This window comes from Cinclus cinclus, chromosome 19, assembly GCF_963662255.1.
Source record: "Cinclus cinclus chromosome 19, bCinCin1.1, whole genome shotgun sequence".
Taxonomy (NCBI): Eukaryota; Metazoa; Chordata; class Aves; order Passeriformes; family Cinclidae; genus Cinclus; species Cinclus cinclus.
The window spans coordinates 3,261,207-3,280,200 of record NC_085064.1 but is presented as its reverse complement, the minus strand read 5'-3'; the positions used below and the strand labels follow the sequence as shown (position 1 = coordinate 3,280,200).

General features: G+C 47.1%; 1 protein-coding gene across 2 annotated transcripts in view; it reads left to right on the top strand.

The window, feature by feature from the left end:
* The window catches only part of COL5A1 (collagen type V alpha 1 chain), a 139,870-nt gene that overhangs the window by 25,646 nt on the left and 95,230 nt on the right, over positions 1-18,994 (top strand). For both annotated transcript variants that reach the window (XM_062505913.1, XM_062505911.1), the window contains exons 2-4: positions 6,038-6,205; positions 11,740-11,953; positions 12,647-12,809. In XM_062505913.1, coding sequence (XP_062361897.1) covers positions 6,038-6,205; positions 11,740-11,953; positions 12,647-12,809 — 545 coding nt within the window. The remainder of the gene's footprint in view (positions 1-6,037; positions 6,206-11,739; positions 11,954-12,646; positions 12,810-18,994) is intronic.

The following is an 18,994-nucleotide window of genomic DNA, read 5'->3' as shown; positions in this document are numbered from 1 at the left end:
CTTGCAGCAAATCTGCATCCCTGCTGCTGGGATGCAAATCCCCAGCCTGGTGGGATGGTGCTAAATGATGAGGGAGCTGCAGAGGGCACCTGCAATGAGCTGGGGATGCTTTTTCATTCTTCACCTTACGGCCTCAAAGCATTGCACACAGACTAAGAGCTGCATCACAAAGTCCTGAAGGTCTTTGAGGCGTCCTTTGCCTGTTCCAAATCCCAGTATGGAAGAAAATTCTCCCGTTCCAGGCTGCCCACCCCTCCTGCAGAGCCCCAGGTGTCTCAGCCGTGGCGTTACAGGGCAGCTGTGCACTGCAGATTTGTGTCTCCAGGTGAACTTTTTACCACTTTCAAGGGTGGTGGAAGGCAAAAAGTTGAAGAAAGGTTCCAGGATACCCCCTGAATTTTGTCACAGAATCCCAGACTGGTTTAAGCTGGGAGGGACCTTAAAGCTCAGCTCACGTCACCCCTGCCATGGGCAGGGAACCTTGCCTAGAGCAGGCTGGGCAGAGCTCAGCTTTAGAATTCCCTGGAATTCCTCTTCCTAAAAAACCTGGCTTTTCCTTTTGTCCAGTGCTGCCCAGTTCCCTGCACTGGGAGAACTGGGAAAGCACATGGGATGTCAGTGCCCAGCCCTGCTGTTCCTCTGCGGCTCCAGCCCTCAGCTCAGTGACAACTTTAAACACCATGGCTTTCCTCGGGGCTCGGGATTTAATTAAAGACCTTGAAAAATGAGATTTGTTTTGAGGTCTGCTGCTTGCAATTTGTAGTTTTTCAGACGCCGGGAGCACGGATATGCACAAGGAACACATAAGTGACTTTTGGGAGTGCTTTGGGGTTGTTCAAGGTGTTAAAAATTATTATTACAGGCATAAATATGGCTTAGATTAATGACTTCTGGCTGAGGCTGGGATTTGCAGTGTGCTCTGCAGATCCCATCTCACACTGAATTTCCAGAGCAACATTTCCATTGGGTTCTTGGGGTTCTCTGTAGGGTTTATTTATTTATTTATTTATTTATTTATTTATTTATTTTGTGTTTTGGTTTGTTGGGGGTTGGTTTGTTTGGTTTGATGTTGTTTTGTTGGTTTTTTTTTTTTTTTTTTTTTTTGAGGGGAGAACAATATTGAATTATTTTCCTTATTTTCCCTTCACCGGGGAAGATGGATTTAGCAGGGGAAAACCAAAAATTAGGATGGGGCAATGAAACTTTGGATAATGATTGAGTGGAGAAAGAGTTACCCTGACCTGCAGTTGTGCTGAGCTCTGTGGCTGGCATGTGTAATGGACTAAAATGAAATCCTTGTTTGTTATTGCACATATCTGAAGGATCAGCAGGGTTTAAGGCATCTTTTCCTCTAAAAATTTGTCTTAAAGAACAGTCAGGGGAAGGAGAGTTGGGAATGGGGTTTGCCCTCAGGCAGGGGGGTTTTGGTGGGCTCAGATATTCACTGGTGGATGTTAATGATGGTTTTTAAATTCTGGTTTCCTTTGGAGTTCTGGGGGGATTTTGGACCCCGGTTCACTCTAAGAGGGTGGTTTGGCTGTGCTGGTGGTGGCAGATGGATGTTCAGCCCAAAATCAGAGTTTTTTCCCCAAAGAATTCTGCTTGGTTTCCTCTAATATGGAAATGGGAGAAAGAAAAAAAAAAAAAAAAAAAACTGTTGGCCACTGCTGGGTCAGAGCAGAGTTACAGACTTAACACCAGCAACCTCTGATGCAGGTTTTAACAAGGGGTTAAGCACTTAGGATTCATCTAATCACAGAAAGATCGTGATTAATTGTGACGATGGAGGAATTGGGGATTTCATTCCTCTTTTTGCCACTGTTGGTTCACCATCAGCTCCTTCACGGAATGACTCAGTCATGGAGTGGTGAAGGTCCCATGGGCAGGGACACCTTCCCCTATCCCAGGGTGCTCCAAGTCCTGTCCGACCTGACCTTGGACACTCCCAGGCGTGGGACAATCACTTTTATACACATTTCCCCAGAAAATGGAAAAAAAAAAAAAATAAAAAAAAAAGCCACACTTCTGGCACTAATTTTTATCCCTCTGTCCCTTCCTCTGATGCTCTGCAGTTACTTCTTCTCTGGGCATTGCAGAACATGTTTAAGTGGGAAGTCAAGCTCCCTTTTGGTTTTATTCCAGGGCTTTGCAGTTTTTTGGTTTTTTTTTTTGGTGCAGCCTCTGGTGCGATTTTGGTCTCGTTTGGGATATTTGGGGTTTGTGTCTGTGTGTGCTGGGCGTGTTGAGGCAGCAGGGACTGAGCCGGTGCCTTTGGGGAGCCCTGGGCACCTCGGGCAGAGAATGCCGCTGTGTGTGATGCTGCACAGGGATGTTATTCATCACTCGCTCCGAATGAAAAGGAAGCTTTCATGAAGCACCAGCCCGTTCAGCTCTCAGATGGGGGCCAAGCCCAGAGCAAACCTGTGAGAAACGCCCTGGAATTCCATCACTCAGGTCTCTGTCCTCCTGTGCAGCTCCTACAGGGGATGGCTCAGTGGCTGAGCTCGGATTTGGCTGGGAAAGCCTGAGGAAATAACTGAGCTGCGTGGCTGGGCAGGAATGAGAGCTGCTGCTGTGTGCAGCTCATCTTTGGGGGCAGAGCTGGGCTTTTCCTGCTGGGCTTTTCCTGCTGGGCTTTTCCTGCTGGGTTTTTCCTGCTGGGTTTTTCCTCCTGGGCTTTTCCTGCTGGGTTTTTCCTCCTGGGCTTTTCCTCCTGGGTTTTTCCTGCTGGGCTTTTCCTCCTGGGCTTTTCCTGCTGGGTTTTTCCTGCTGGGTTTTTCCTGCTGGGTTTTTCCTGCTGGGTTTTTCCTGCTGGGCTTTTCCTGCTGGGTTTTTCCTCCTGGGCTTTTCCTGCTGGGCTTTTCCTGCTGGGTTTTTCCTGCTGGGTTTTTCCTGCTGGGCTTTTCCTGCTGGGTTTTTCCTCCTGGGCTTTTCCTGCTGGGCTTTTCCTGCTGGGTTTTTCCTGCTGGGTTTTTCCTGCTGGGCTTTTCCTGCTGGGTTTTTCCTCCTGGGTTTTTCCTGCTGGGCTTTTCCTCCTGGGTTTTTCCTCCTGGGCTTTTCCTGCTGGGTTTTTCCTGCTGGGCTTTTCCTCCTGGGCTTTTCCTGCTGGGCTTTTCCTGCTGGGTTTTTCCTCCTGGGCTTTTCCTGCTGGGTTTTTCCTGCTGGGCTTTTCCTGCTGGATTTTTCCTGCTGGGCTTTTCCTGCTGGGCTTTTCCTCCTGGGCTTTTCCTGCTGCTGAGACCCTGCTGGGTGAGGAGGGGGCTGCGAGGCTGGGGCTGCTCCTCACCCCCTCCCTGCCTTTCGGGAGAGGTGAGGCACTGGGAGCAGAGGGGGTTCCCTCTCCTGCCTCTCTTCTGCAGCTCCAGACTGGTTTTCTACTTAAATATCTGGCCCTGATGGAATTGCTCACGGTTCTGGAGGCACGGGGGATGTTCCTGGGGACTGGAGATGAATTGCAGCGTTGGGAGGCACTGCAGGTGCTTGGATCATCCTCTCGGCATGAGAAGTGCCCCACCAGGGCACTGGGCACGGGTTTGGGGTGCTCAGAGGGCTCCAGGCAGGAGCTGGAGCTCCAAACCCGTGCCCGGTGGCTCCTGGAGAGGCTCCATCAGCTCCCTGTGACCGCTGCAGAGGCATTTCTGTCCCCACACATGAATCCACGCAGGGGATGGATTCCTCTGCAGATGTTCCTGCTCCTGCAAGCACCTCTGGCTGCCTGCTGTGCATGCAGATGTGCACACAACCCTGGCACACCTGGAATGGGGACCCAGCTGCTGGCAGGAGTCTGGAATTCACATCCCTCCCCCCTTGCCCGTGCCTTTCACCCCTCCCTAAATAAAAGCTGGAGGCAGCTCAGGAGCTGGCTGCTCTGCAGCTCTTGGAGCACAGGGATGTGACTGGAAGCAGGGATGGAGTTTCGTTGCATTTTGGGTGCTTTAACACAATTTGGCCGGTACACGTACAGATATTTTGTGGAATAAAATTGTGGAATAAATAGATAATAATAGAATAAGTAAATAATAGAATTGTGTGGAATAAAACGTGGTTGAAGGAAGGGGGAAGATCCAAGTGGCAAGGAGAGCTCAGCCAAACGTGTCATCCCTACAGTGCCTGAAGAGGATGAGGAGGAAATATTCCAGCTGTTTGCTGCTCCTGTATTATCTGCACTGTTCCCTTGGCTTTGCCAGATGTTTGTAATCTCTCACTGAGGGCCCAATTTTTTAGCATTGTGGAAATTTTTAAGAGCTGCCTGACAATGGACATGGATTTTTCTGAGCAAACACTGGGCTGAGCTTCTTGACCACCAAAATTTCTGATATTATAAAAAGTCTGCTCATGCTCTTTCTTCCCACTGCTGTTTGTGCTGATGGATGTGATGCATGCAGCCAGGTGGGATGGGGTAGAGAATCAGAAAGAGTGTTAAAAAAATAATTGTGGGTTGAGATGAAGATAATTTAATAGGTAATGCAAGAGAAACAGAAAAAGTGTGTGTGTGGGGGGGAAATAATTGTGGGTGGAGATAAAGGTGATTTAATAGGTAAAGCAAGGAATTTTCTCCCCATGGGCATGCAAAGCAGGACTTCATCACAGATAATGATTATTTTTTTTTTGGGGGGGGGGGGGGGAAGACAAACACCATCACTACAAGTGCCCCCCTCTTCTTCCCACTTCCCACCATGCTTGGCATGGATTCCATGGGGCATGGAACATCCCATGGATCAGTGCCCCCTCCCAGCTCCTTGCGCACCCCCAGGCTGATGAAAGAGGAGCAGAAAATCCTTGGAGTCTGTGCAAGCAGTGATGAAAACATCCCAGCCCTGTGTTCAGCCCCAATCCCAAATGCAGCCCCGTATCAGCTGCTAGGATGGGATTTAACCCTCCCCCAGCCAAAACCAGCACAGCCCAGTTTGCTTTGGGCCCTGCTGGGGTTTGGGTTGGCTGGTTCGTATTTCTGACACCACTTGAGTTCAGCTGCCCAGTCGAAATTCAGAATGATTTCATTGAAGAATTTAAAGTCAGGTTTGGCTGTTCCCCTTCTGGAGCTTCCACCTCTGCTGACGTGAGCAAGAGCAGATTAGGAAATTACTGAGATGAGGATTAGGAAATTAAAGAGATGCATCACTTGCATGATTTAATTGATGTCCCAGAGCCCTGAACATCTGGAAATGAAGCTGCCCTGCCTGTGCTGGTGTGGGATATCAGGCAAGGTCTCCTCACGAATCAGAGCCTCAGGATGGGATGTGAGTGAGGAAAGGAGCCTTTTGCTGCGTGCCATTAGTCAAAAACTCAAATTTCCCCCCTTTTCTGTGAAGCACATGTGGATTTTTTTCAGCTGCACGTTTGGGTGCACTGGTGGCTGTGCAGGAATCCTGGTGAATATTATGGAATGCCTGGGGAATAATTTATTGGGAATTGCCTGGACTTGAGCTGCCTGAGGAGGAGGGCTTGTGCAGCATCTTTGCCTCCTCACCTTGCTTCATATCCCAAAACATTCCTTGTGGGTTTTCCTGTCACCCCAGCCACTCTCTGTGTGATTATTCTGCACAGTCTCTGTCCCTCAGGGAAGTTTGCTTAGGTGTTTGCTTCCAAATAATGGTGGTTTTTTTTTTTTTTTTTTTTTTTTTTTTTTTTTTTTTTTCTGCAACCAAAGGCTTGTATTGGTGTGGTGGGAAATCCCTGGATTAAAACCTGTCCCTCACATCAGGAACTTCCTGCCTAGTGCTTGATCTCCAGGATGTACTTGAGTGATGGATGCTGGGTGAAGACATCCCTGGAAATCCAGCTCCTGGGACAAGCAGGGCAGTGCATTCTGCCCTGAGCCCTGGTGCACAGAGCTGCTCTGCTGCTCCTCTCTGCCCCCAGTCAGTGCCTTTGAGCATGGCCCAGCTCTGAAGCTGGCATTAACCTTGGATTGAAAGGAAATTTCAGCTGGGTTTAAAGTTGTGACAATTGATTTGTGCATTTCAAGACTGATTTGGAGCCCAGGACTGCCACTCCTGTTGTCTCCTAATTCCTTTTTCTCCTTTTCTCTTTACAGCTGAACCTGCAGACCTCTTGAAGGTGTTAGATTTTCATAATTTACCTGATGGTATCACAAAAACCACGGGGTTTTGCACAAGCAGAAGATCTTCAAAAGAAGCAGATGTTGCTTACAGAGTAACAAAAGATGCTCAGCTCAGTGCCCCGACAAAGCAGCTGTATCCTGGTGAGTCCAGTTTTTATTTCTATTTTTCCCCTGGAAATGTCTGATTCCTTCCTTTCCCCAGGGTGTTTGCTCTGCTGTTTCAGGGGGCTGCAGATTTCCAGCCATCAAATAATATCCTTTTATTTGCACGAGGTGGTGGCTGCCACTGCAGAAGAGGTGACCAGTGCCACATCTGCTCCTTCCCAGACTGAAAAATTCCTCCTCTCTCATTCTCCCAGGGTGACAGCCAGCTGGGGACAGAGGCAGGAGGAGGCAGAGGAGCCCAGGCTGTGTTTTGTTCTGTGCCTGGGGCGTGCCAAGCACAGTGGGGTCTGGTTCTGGGGCTGTGCTGTCTCTCCTAACACAAATAATCACCAGATAAAAATAACAGGCTGGCCCAGATGTCCCAAGAAAAGTTGTTTGAAGGGAATGGGAGGCACGAAACCCTTGAAGAGCACTGACCATTTTATTGCTGCCTGAGTTGAATTTTTCAGGCCAAGGCATAATCAGTACAGGGCCAAACGTGTTTGTAAGAAGAACTCACGGACCCACACGCCTCCCTGGCTGAGAGATGCACTCACCACCAGAACTCTTCCTTCCCAAGCCATCCAGGTGTCCCTGTGTCACCTGGGGAAGTGCTGGGATGCTGGAATTGGGCATGGCAGGACTCGGATGAGAAAAGTGCCTTTGCTAAGGCAGAAAGAAGCTGCCTGTGCCTTCAGTGGGAGGCAGGAGGGGATTTAAGCAGAGCAGGCACACACGTCCTCCCTCAGCGTTTGGGAGGGGATGAATGGATTGGCTAAATCAGAGCTAATGGGCTGTGCCACCATCAGTGCTTCTTAATTAACCAGGGCTTCCCTCAGCCCCAGGCTGGCAGAGGAGCAAATGAAGACTTCGAGGCTGGGCTGGGGATGTGCTTCCAACCCTCCCCTCCTGCACTTCCCTCCTTGCTGAGGTTATTCCCAGCCTTCATTATCATCCTGCTGTGACAATAATTGTGTTTAATCCACGGTGAGCAGGAGCACAGGCTGAGTCTCACCTAAAGCTGAGCCTGATGTGGGGACAGACGAGAGCAAAGTGTGACAGGCTGGACATCATTGCACGGGCAGCCCTTAGCAAAGGAGCTGCTCAGTCTGGCCTAAAGCTGGGCTTAAATGTCTGCAGAAGGGCAAACCACATCCTAAATTTGTCTTCATTGCTGCCCAGGGCAGGAAAGTTCTTTCTGATCACAGATGAAATCATTGTGTGCCCAACTGCAATTGTGCCTTCCTGTCCCTTCGTGTCACGTTCCTGAAATGACTTCAAGTTTTAGGCCTGGTGTCTACAAGCTCAGAAATGTTTGCAGGAAATTTTTCAGTTTGGAATATCCAAGTGGAGTGGATTTGAGAGCTTGCCAGGAGTTTCTGTAGCCACTGTGAAGTCTTGCCTGGTCACTTTTAGGTAATAGAAACCAGCAAATGGTCGTGAACTGAAGGTGTAAGGATATGGCTGGAAAATTCTGGCTGATTGTTTAACAAGGGGATTGGATCATGGCAGTTCTGATTTAGGGAGCACAAGCATGGAAAACAGAGTCCTGGTCCCAGAGGAGAGCAGAGTCCTGGATCCTGGAGAAAATTGAATTCTGATCCCAGAGAAGAACTGAATCCTGATCTAGGGATAGAACTGAATCCTGATCTCGGGATAGAACTGAATCCTGATCTCGGGATAGAACTGAATCCTGATCTAGGGATAGAACTGAATCCTGATCTCGGGATAGAACTGAATCCTGATCTAGGGATAGAACTGAATCCTGATCTCGGGATAGAACTGAATCCTGATCTAGGGATAGAACTGAATCCTGATCTCGGGATAGAACTGAATCCTGATCTAAGGATAGAACTGAATCCTGATCTCGGGATAGAACTGAATCCTGATCTCGGGATAGAACTGAATCCTGATCTTGGGATAGAACTGAATCCTGGTGTCAGGAAAGAACTGAGTGTTGTAGAAGATTTTCTTGGTTCTCTTTTATACCTTATTACTTTTATATCCTCACCCTCACTGAGTTCTTGGTTTGCATCTTCCTCGAGTGAGAAGATCAGGATGGAGCTCTGGAGCAGCTTTTCCATCCTTTCATCACCTGGACAAGCATGAGGTGTTTGGAGCAGCTCAGTCCCACTGAAAACTTCCAAAGCTCTTCAGGCTTCTCTGCTCAGGAAACAGGGAAGAGCCAAATGAAGAATTCCCAGTGTTTTCCAGCAGATCCACGGATGTTTCCTCATCTCTTTAACAAGATGTGACTTCAGCTCCCACCCCCAAATGAGAGAGGGGATAAAGATAACAAAGTAATTGCAGGGCAGTGTCCCAGGGGAATGTGGTTTTAGGGCTTTTGTGTCACCAGGAGGGTGGGTTGGAGCTGAGCTTTCCCTCTCTGCTCCACAGCACCCTTGGCAAACATGCTCTGTACAGAATATTTTGTGCTAATTAGAAGTTGGTGCTTTTCTAAGATGTAATTTCATGGGCTTTGCATTCTGCTGCCACCGCCAGCAAAGCAAGATATATATATATATATATATATATATATATATATATATATATATATAAACTTGTTTTTTCATGCTCAAAAGAGTGAAAAAAATCCAAACCTGCTGAGATGCTTTTTGTCCTGGCTCCCTGAAGGAGTCCTGCTTCCCAACAAAATCTGTGCTTTTCCAGAAAGAAAAAAAAAAAGCAAGAGAAAAAGAAGCAAGAAAGGCACAAGGTTTCTGTGGCAGCCAGCAAAATGTCATTTGTGTGCTTCCACCAAATAGGCAATTGCCATTTGCCTTCTCAGAAACCTCTGTTAGAGCTTGAACCCCTGAGAAAAACAAGTCATTGCACAGCTGAGTCTCCTCGGATGGAGGAAAAGGCCAGGAATTGGTGGCACCATTGGAAAACAGCTTTTTCTTGGAAGAGCAGAAGTGTAAAGGCTCAGGAAATTCCACCTTCGTGTTTGTGTCAGGAACAGGACCAGCTCACTGCTTTTCTCATTTTTGCTCAAGCTTTCCTGCCCTTCCCAGATCAGGTGTGTTTTTGGCTGTGTTTGGCCACACCTGGATTAGGAAGAAGCTCCAAACTTGCCCTGCTTTGAACACCACGAGGTTGTACCACACCTTTTAATCGCCCTGCTCAAAGCGAGAGGATGCTCAGCCTGACTCTGGCTCATCCACTGGAGCATCCCATGGACTCAGCCATGCCCACCCTGGAGCTCCTGCAGCTCCAGCAGGACTGGGGGCTCCCCCTTGTGCCGTGGGAGGTCCCGCAGGGCGAGCTGGAGAGGTTTTGGAGGACGGATACAGAGCCAGACCCGGCGATGGATGCTCAGCGTGAGCTCGTTCGAGGAGCCAGTCAAAGACTCAGACTCCGTCCCAAAGCCTTTGTTGGAGGGGTGTCCCCATTGTTTTGGAGGGATTTGGGTCAGTTTCTCCGTGCTTGGTGTATTTATGGTGATGCATTTATCAGTATTGGTGTGTGTGGGGATGTGTTTTCATCCCTCGTTCAGCAGCCCGGGTCATTTCTGCCTCTGACAGTGCAGGCATTGTTATTTTGCCAGGACAGCAGAGCAGTAACAGAGTAATGTCAGCTATAATTCATCCATTATGATTATTTGGGTTGAGAAACTCGCATCACCATGGAGACATTTTGATAATAATGAAAAAAAAAATTAAAAGCAGCTTTTTAATGAGTTGGCAGCTTGTCCAAGTTGAAAGGTACTGTATTGTGGGTTCATAATGAAATTTTGGACATGAACTATTTTACATAAAAGGCCCAAATCTGTAGGCTGTAATTGGAGCCAGGAAGGCATATGGTCCTGACTCAGTCCTCCAGGAGGGTTTGTGCACAGGGGAGGGAGATGGGGACAAAGCTCAGAGCATCCTGTGGGAGGCACCAAAATCGGGTGCTGCTTTTGCCAAATATCCGGGGCTGAGTCCCGGGGGTAAATCAGCCTAGAATGGCATTTAATTCCTGACTGGGAGACCTCCCTGCTGCTTCCCAAATGTTATTTACCCAAGGTGAGGGGGCTTAACTTGGTACAAAGTGGTTCTCCATAGGTATCCTCAGTTATCCTCCTTGGAATTCTCCCTTTGCTCTGGAGCAATTCTGGTTTTGATGCAGCTCCTGCCCCATCCCCTTCCCTGCTGTAGGCAGCTAAATACATGAAAACCACTTTGGTTCCTAAAAATTAAAGCACCTCCCAGTCAGAAGAGGAAGAGGATGAGCTCAGGGCTTCTGTGTTTGAGCTCCAGCTTTGCTGTGGTGCCAAGAACTCCCCACTGCCACGTTCCTCACCCCCTCCCTGGGTCCAAACCCCCCGGGACACCATCTAGGAAAAACCTCAAGTGGTGAAGAAAATCTGTTTGAAGCTCCTGGGCACGGAGCTTGATGGTTTTTTGTGGTTTATTTGGCTGCCCACCTGCAGTTTAAACAGGATCCCTGTGTCCCCTGGGTGCCACCAGTGGCACACGTGTCACAAACCCCACGGTGGGGCTGCCCCACTTTGCTCTGCCCTGCTGTGGTTGAAGATTTCTCCAGAAGTACAAAGCAATCCTCGTTTTGGGAAGCCTGGACCTCCAAAGAGAGATTTCCTGCAAGCCTCACACTCTGAAATGCAGCATCCTAGGAGGCTGGGTGTATAATTTGATCAAGAAATCTTCTTTATCAATGCTCCTGGTGCTTTTCAAGCTGCCCTGTTTGGGATGTGCATCCAGGATTTTCAGTTTGGGCTAATTTATTTATTTTTTTTTTCAGTCTGAAGGGCAGAGAAAGCCAAAAAGGGGGGAGAAATTTGGGTTTCTGCAAGAGGGTGATGCCCAGATTGAAACTTTCAGTGTGTTTGCCTGGCCTTGCAGATTGACCTTGTACTGACAGACTTTAGTGTCTTTGATCCTCCAAACCTTGCAGAGATAAAGACAGAAATCACCTGGGATCACACACAGCTCCTTCCTGAGAGGAGAAAGACAGGAAATGAGATTCTGTTTAATAAGCAGACAAATTAGCATTTTCTATTGATTGCCAGATTTATTTCCTTTTTTAGATTTGTGTGTGTGTGTGTGTGTGTGTGTGTCTGCAGCAACCCTGAAAGCCAAAACCATGAAATCCTCTGCTCTCATCTGGAATGAACAAATCCTGCTGCAATTCTCTGCTCCCTTAAATTAAACCTTTCAGGACTGTGTTGATGCTTGATTTCTTTTGTCCCTTCGACAACTTAAATTCATTTCATGGGGAGCACCCCATGGAAGATTTTGCCTTGTGTCCTAAAAAACTCTTAGGGACCTTCTTACGGAAGGGTTGGGTGCAAATAATACAAATTTAAGCCAACAACTTTTGTAGAGCTTTTGTTTCCCCAGCACAAGGGTTTCACCCCAGAGTATTTGGGGAAAAGCCACCTTGTCACCTGGCCCTGTATGAACTTTTAGGGCTGCTGATGTGCACACATCTGGAGACAAACCAGCCATGGCTTCACAGACAACAGGACTGTTTATGTAGGGGTTATTTCCGAGGAAAACCTCACTAACCTCTTTGCTTTTCCACTCCAGCTTCCCCCTTCCCAGAGGACTTCTCCATTCTAACCACTGTAAAAGCGAAGAAAGGAGGTCAGTCCTTCTTGATCTCAATTTACAATGAGCAAGGGATCCAGCAAATTGGTGTGGAGTTGGGTAGATCTCCTGTATTCCTGTATGAAGACCATACAGGAAAGCCAGGCCCAGAAGACTATCCTCTCTTTAGAGGCATTAACCTAGCAGATGGCAAGTAAGTGACATTTTGTGCACCAAGGGGGAAAAAAAAAAAAAAAAAAAAACAAAAACCACAATTCATTGTTTGTATCCGTGCCAGCATGTTGAACGTTGTATAAAATAGGGATCGTGCCTATAGAAATGTATTTGCACACCCCTGGCAGCTGACAGGTGCCCCAGTCTGTCATTTTGGCCTTTGGTGAATTAATTTGACATCTGTAAGAATTGTAAATGAGCAGTCAGTGCTGCTCTCTGGTACTCGTGGGGATAGGAACATTGATTTTGTTGTGAAGGGCCTTAAAAAAAAAAATTTAAAAAATCAGTTTGTCTTGCAAAATCCACACTGAGGCTTGTGCAGGGCTGAAAACGAGGGTGGAAAAGGGAGTCAACAGTGTGGTTTTATCCCTGCTTCTTGTTGAAGGCAGAGCTGGCCCTCTCCTGCCTCATTTGGGGGGAGGAAAGCTGTCAATCTGCATTTCTCCTGCCAAGCAAACCCTTTAAGCTCTGCCCAGGGAGGATTTGAACCACGAAGGTTCATAGAATGTGGATTGCTGAAAGTTCATTTGTTTTTTTGTTTTTTTTGTTTTTTTTTTTTTTTGTTTGTTTGGTTTTTTTTGTTTTGTTTTTTTTTTTTTTGTTGCACAATCATTGCCTTGTCCTGCAAAGCCCAGGGCTGTGCCTGACACATCTGTGGGCTGTGTTCTCACAGGTGGCACCGAGTGGCTCTGAGCGTGCAGAAGAAAAACGTCACTTTGGTTCTGGACTGTAAAAAGAAAATCACCAAGTTCCTGGACCGGAGCGAGCATCCCATCATCGACGTCAACGGCATCATCGTGTTCGGCACCAGGATTTTGGATGAGGAGGTCTTTGAGGTGAGCCATGGCAAAGAGCACCTCTGGAGGTGTTCCACTGGGATGATGAGATGCTTCCAGCTCGTTTTTGAATTTTTTTTTTTTTCCTAGTGAAGTTTTTTGGGTTTTGAGGTTTAATTTTGAGTTTTTGTTGTAATGATGAAAATTGAGGGCTGGGTGATCTTGGTGGAGAGAACTGTTCTGGTTTCAAGCTCTTGCTGGGGTTCTAGACCATCTCCACACTGGGATTTTGTAGCTCTTGGCACATTTAAACTGGGGAGGGCTCCTGAGCTTTTCATTCATCCCCGTGCTGGGATTTAGAGCTGCAGGGGCAGTGAATGAAGGCTGAGGGAAGCAGCTCCCCCCCAAGTCCCAGTTCACTCTGGGGCTGTAGGAATTTGCTCTTTTCCCATTCATTGGCCATGGATTCTTGGCTCTTTTGCTCCATGACATGAAGGGACTCTCCTTGACAGCTTGGTTGGTTTGATTGTCACCTCCCACACTCTGCTTCCAAAGGCAAAGCAAATTCCTGAGGGCTGGGATGTTCCTGTGAGCTCCTGTGGTGGAAGCAGAGAGGCAGAGCATTATTTATAGACCAGGTACAGATGGGAGAAGCTTTTCCCCACAGTTCAGCAGCTTGTTTCACGTCTGCATTTCCCTGGCAAAATCAACTTCTGTGCTTGTAAGGCTTTCCTGGGGATGAGCATCCCATTCCTGATCTTTCTCGTGAGCTGGAATTGCTTCCTAAAACCAAGGGGTGTAAACCAAGCCCTGTTGATCTCTAGCTCCTTATTTTTATGGAATTTATTTAGAGGAAGAGCTGGATCTCCTGAGCCTCCCCAGCCCAGCAAAGGCATGGAGAGTATCTCCTACCCCAGGATAATTAATAGCAAAACCAACTCTTGCCTGCATTTTGCTGTCACTCAGAGGGAAGGTTCCAGTCTCTTTAATATTACCAACATCTGGGAACTGGTCTGCTGTAAACAGAGCAGGAATTCCTGGGCTGAACATCCATATTTTGGAATACCAAAATCCCAGTTACGGAGTGAGGCTTGGGTATTGAAATTGTATTAAATTAAGAGACGTTCCCTGGGAAGCTGAACAATGAAAATGGGAAGTAAAAGCTGGGTTTAATGGGCGCTGGAGTGTCTTTTGGAAGTGTGGGATGTTCTGCCAAATATTTCAGCTCTGGATGCCGTGCTTGGACTTGGTGAGCTGTTCTGCAGCTCAGGTCCAGTAGATCCACGGGAAGGACTTGGTGTCACATCCAGGCTGGATGGAAAAGCTGCATTTCCATGCTGTAAAATAACAGCAGCATTTCCATAACCACCCCTAGAAGCTGGGGGATTCCCAGATGGCTTTTAGGGCTCCCCTGACTTTGGGACAGCTGATTCCTCTGCCAGGGGGGGAATTGAATCCAGGTGTTCATGGCTTCTCCTTGCTCCTCTTTTAACCCTTTCTTTGGCCATGGCTCCCTTGCTGAAAAGGGGCTGTGGGACCTGCTCAGCTTTGGGGTGCAAAGGAACCTTTGCCTGTCTGGCTGTGAGCTGCAGCTACAAGATCTGGCTGGCACTTAGGAGAACAGGATAATTAGAATTTATTTTTTTTTTCTCTTCTGTATGTACTGCTGTTTCACAGGATGGATATAAACCCCCTCTCATTCTGATATTTATCCTATTTTTTGGTCACAGCACTGAAGCCACCAGCAGATTTAACTGGGGTGGAAGAAGTTTTTCTGAAGGCAGTGGACTAGAACCTAATTTCCTTCATATTTCAGTGACTCCATTTCCTTTGGGCCCCTCCTTTCTGCAAGGCTAAGCAGAAACTGCAGGCTCAGAACAATGGGCAGAGGGTGTAAACTGTTCAATTCCTGCGCTCCTGGCTAGATGAGGATTTCTGGAGCACATGCAGGAGATGAAGATGCTGCTGCCCCATGGACACCCAATCTGAAAACCCCAGCTAAAGAGGTTTTCTGCATCCACAGGCTTTCCTGACTCTCTGTTTGTCACATTTGCTGGAAATTAAAATAACCCAGAGAGGTGGGAGTGGGATTGGAGACAGGGCTGGGATTGGCTCTGTCTCAGCACAAGAGCTGTAAAAAGCAGTGGGAATTCATATCCTCCTTGTCAGGACTGAAGTAAAACCAACCCCAAACACTTTTTGTTTTGGAAGTTGTAATTATTGAAAGGCTGGGCCTGCCTGGGGTTGTGACAGGAGCAGCTCAAGAGCTCGGATGGGAACTTCCTCACTCGTGTTCTGCTGAAAAAAAAAAATATATATATATTAAAAAAAAAAAAAAAACAAACACAAAGCACTTTAAAAAAGCCTGGCAGGAAAGGTTAGACTAGTTTCAAAATATTTCTCTAGCAAAACATTCTTCCAGTGGAAAAATGACTTCCTCTCACTAAAATTCAATTAGTTGGGAGCCTGTGAGGGTCTCTGTACGAGCACTGGTTGAAAAGGGGCCAAGCCCCGAGCCCAGGTTTACAAGTTGAGTTTTTGTGCTGAGTTTTCTGCCCAGAACAGGAGATTACAAATGGCAGGATGGGCTCTTGCAGGGTTGGGAGGTTTCAAGCTGTGCCTTAGGGCATGAGACTGCAAAAGTTTATTTTTTTTTTTTTTTCTATTTTTTTTCTTTTCAGGGAGAAAAGGGAAGGACAAAAATCCAACCCATGGTGGGGAATAAACTTTCCCTGCTGCAGTCAGTGGTGCTCCTGTGGTGCAGCAGCACTGGGGGAAGTCAAGACACGCGAATGTGTCTCAGTTTTAGGAGGGTGAACTGCTCCTTTTAATGTGCTTTTCTTTAAATACAAATTAGAAACCAAGTCCTGGTAGTTGAGTGTAGGAATAGAGAGAGGAAGAAGCTGGAGAAAGGCTCTTTTGAAAAAAAAAAAAAAAAAAGAGGAGAAAAAAAAGAAAATGCATCTTCAGCCTGAAACCCAGGTAGAAACATCGTGGTGATGCCCATTTTCTACCCATGCTCTGTCACAGCTGGGGGATCTTGGTGTGGGGAAAGTGCTGCCCAAAGTCTGTGCCAGGGAAATGTTTCCACCTTGCTGTTTCATTTTCCTGCTGGATTTCCCATTTTGACTCCTGATTTTCCACTCAGGGACCATTGTGTGCTGATAAAAGCCTTGCACAGCCCCTGGCTCCAGAGCTGGAGTTGGCATCATTAAATTGTGCTGTGGACACGGGTAAAAAATTGAGTAGGATTTGGCAAAATTGCTGAGGACAGCCTAGGAACCGTGACTGCTTTCACTGCCAACTCTTTTTTGGTTCATCTGTGTAAAATTTCGCAGCCTTGTCCCACAAGTTAAGTGGGGTTTTGACCCTCTTGGTTTGCAGCAGTGCCTGGATTGGCTGAACTGACTTTTCCCATGTGTGGAAAAGCTCAGGGCATGAATATATTGCTTTTTAAGGTCACTTTTGGCTCCTTTAGAAGACAAGAGGAGTTAATTTTGTGCAGCTGAGTGCCATAACTGTGTCTCAGTGGTGTGCTTGGTGCTGTAAAACCCCAAAAATATATAAAAAAAGGTGGATTCCTCTGATCTCAGCACCTGTGGCTAGGAGGACCTGACAAAAATTGTGCCAAAACCTGTCCTGGGATGGGACACAGCACCCTGGAGGGTGCTGAAAGATGCTGCTTTTGATTTCCTCTCTTCCTTTGTGATTTTTTTTTTTTTTTTTTTTTCTGAAGACCACGAGTGAAATCAACCCATGAGAAATGGAGGGAAAGCAATTTGGGATGAGCCAGAGAGGCTGGGCAGGGTGCCAGAGGTGCTCTTGGAGCTGCTGAGAGCTCCAAGGCAGCGCAGCACAAAGCAGGGCAGACACAGCAGCCAGACACTGGGGCCCTGCAGGTGCTCCTGGGCTGCAAATGCCACCTCTCTTTTCATCTTGGGTCTTGTTTGCTCTTAGAAAAGCAATTATCCCTGTGCTTGGTAATCCCAGATTTCATTTCACTCTCATCGGGGTTTTCTCCTTCCCTCCCCGTGCTCTTGGCTGTGCTGTTTTCACCTCTGGGAAATTCAAAGTGTTGTAGGTTATTTTACTCTGAGCTTGTAAGGCTGGATCGAAAGCTTTTTGCTTTAGTGGAAGGGGTAGAAATAAAAGCACATTTTTGTGCACGTGGGTGCATTTTTATGGCGCTTTTTGCTGGTTTTGGGGACGGAGAAGTTTCAGGGAGTCCTCCTGCAGGCAGATCTGGCTGTCAACACATCCAACAGCTCTGTCTACTCCAGCAGGAGATTTACTCTGTCTCTCCTCCCAGGATTGATGCGCTGGGTTCAGTGAGCTTGGGGAAATTGGTGGTAATTCAAATTAGAGTTTCTCAGCCCCCAGGGACAAATCGTGGAAGCCTCAGGTCTAAATCCACGTCTAATTCACATTTATACCAAATTTTGTCCCAGCACCTCTGTCTTGGCTATTGCTGGTGGCAGCAGGGTCCTGTGCAAACATCAACAGCAGTGCCAGGGGGTGGGGGAACATTTCTGATAGAGGGGAAGCAAGAAATTCCCCAATTCTGGAGGAAACTCTTCATGGAAACGAGGGCCAGGCATTGGGAAGGGGCTGACCAGGGAGGTTTGGATTCCCCATCCCTGGAGGTGTCCAAGAACCACCCAAATGTGGCACTCAGGGTTTGTGACAAAGTAGGGGTCAGGCACAGGTTGGACTCGATCTTGGAGCCTTTTCCCACCAAAATAATCTTGGGATTTTGGGATCTTCAAACCAGCAGCATCCCCACAGCTCCCCTGAGCTCAGAGCTGGACCCATCACATCCTGCAAGATCTGAGCTCAGCCCGGAGCCGAGGGAACGAGCAGGGAAAAGCCCAGATTTATGAAGTTTTTTGTTAAACTTAAAAAAATAAAATAAAAAAAAAAGTTTAAAAATTAGTATTTTTTTTTTTCCTAACCTGGATTTGTCTGTCAGGATGCACCACAGATCCATGTTCCCAATTCTTTCTCCCTACCTTGGCAGGCTGCTGAAAGCAGGTAATTTACAGAGCTGGCTGCCTGCTCTGCTGGCCCTGCCAAATCTGATTTCACCTCCTTTGCTGTGGAGTCTTTCAGGGAGTGCAAAGAGGGGATGTTTTACACCACCACCATATAGCACGGTGTGAGAGGATGGAAAATAAAACCTCCTGAGGCAGCATTTAGGGATCTTTATTGAAGATATCTGTAGCTTTCCCCAGTCTCCTTATAATTCTCCATTTGCTTGCTGGATTTCCTCGTCATTTCTTCTGCTTTGCCTTTTGGTTTTTTTTTTTTATTTTTATTTTTTTCTTTTTTCCCAGAGGATCCTCTTTAAAATGGTGCACTTGAGACATATGGATTAAATCACAGATCTGGGCTCTTCCAGGAGAGCAGTGCTGCCTAGAAAATATCTGCAATTATTGAGGATTATGCCTCTGGATGGGTTTGTAATTAACAGGGAGGTTTTTGGTGCCAGAGTCCAAGAGATGCGGTCAATCTGTTCAAAAAATGTGAAATTTGGCCCCATTTGGCAACACCTCAGCCACAGCATCACCTTACACAGGTACCCAGGGACGTCATCTGGTTTTATCAGGGAGGGAGAAGCAGCACCTGGGCCAGAATAAGAATTGCAAACCAGCTTGTAAAAGTGACTCTGTGCTTTCATTTCCACCCCAAACTGGCGCTGGCTCCTCTGACCCCTCAGTGCCAGGTGCCAGCGAGGAAAGTGAGAGCCTGGCTGGAAACATCAGCCAGATTGTTTGCATACACTCTGCTGAAACTCTTGTTTTCCATTTCGATTCGCTGGGTAATTGCAGGTTCAGCCATCTGGCCTGAACTCAGACTTGGTGACTGGGTCAGCCTTGCCTGTAATGATGGAGCCTCGTTAGTCATGATTGCAAAATGCACTTTTTAATTTATTTATTTTTTTTTTTTTGGGTTTGTTTTTCCATAGATTTTTTTTTTTTTTTTTTTTTTTTGGTTTGGTCAGTGGTAAATTCCATTTCATCAACTGTCAAAGCAACTGTGTTGGCATGTGTGGGTAATTAGTGCAGCTTGCTGGTATCGAATGCCTGCGGGTCTTTGATAGCTTACAAAGCACTTTATTGTTCAAACAGATCATAAAAAGTGCTTTTATTGATGTTTCAAACACTCCTGCAGTCTATCATTTATCTTTTCAGAGTGCCAAGTGAAACATCAGCCTTAGGAAGCTGCAGGGTCTCAGCTTATCCAGA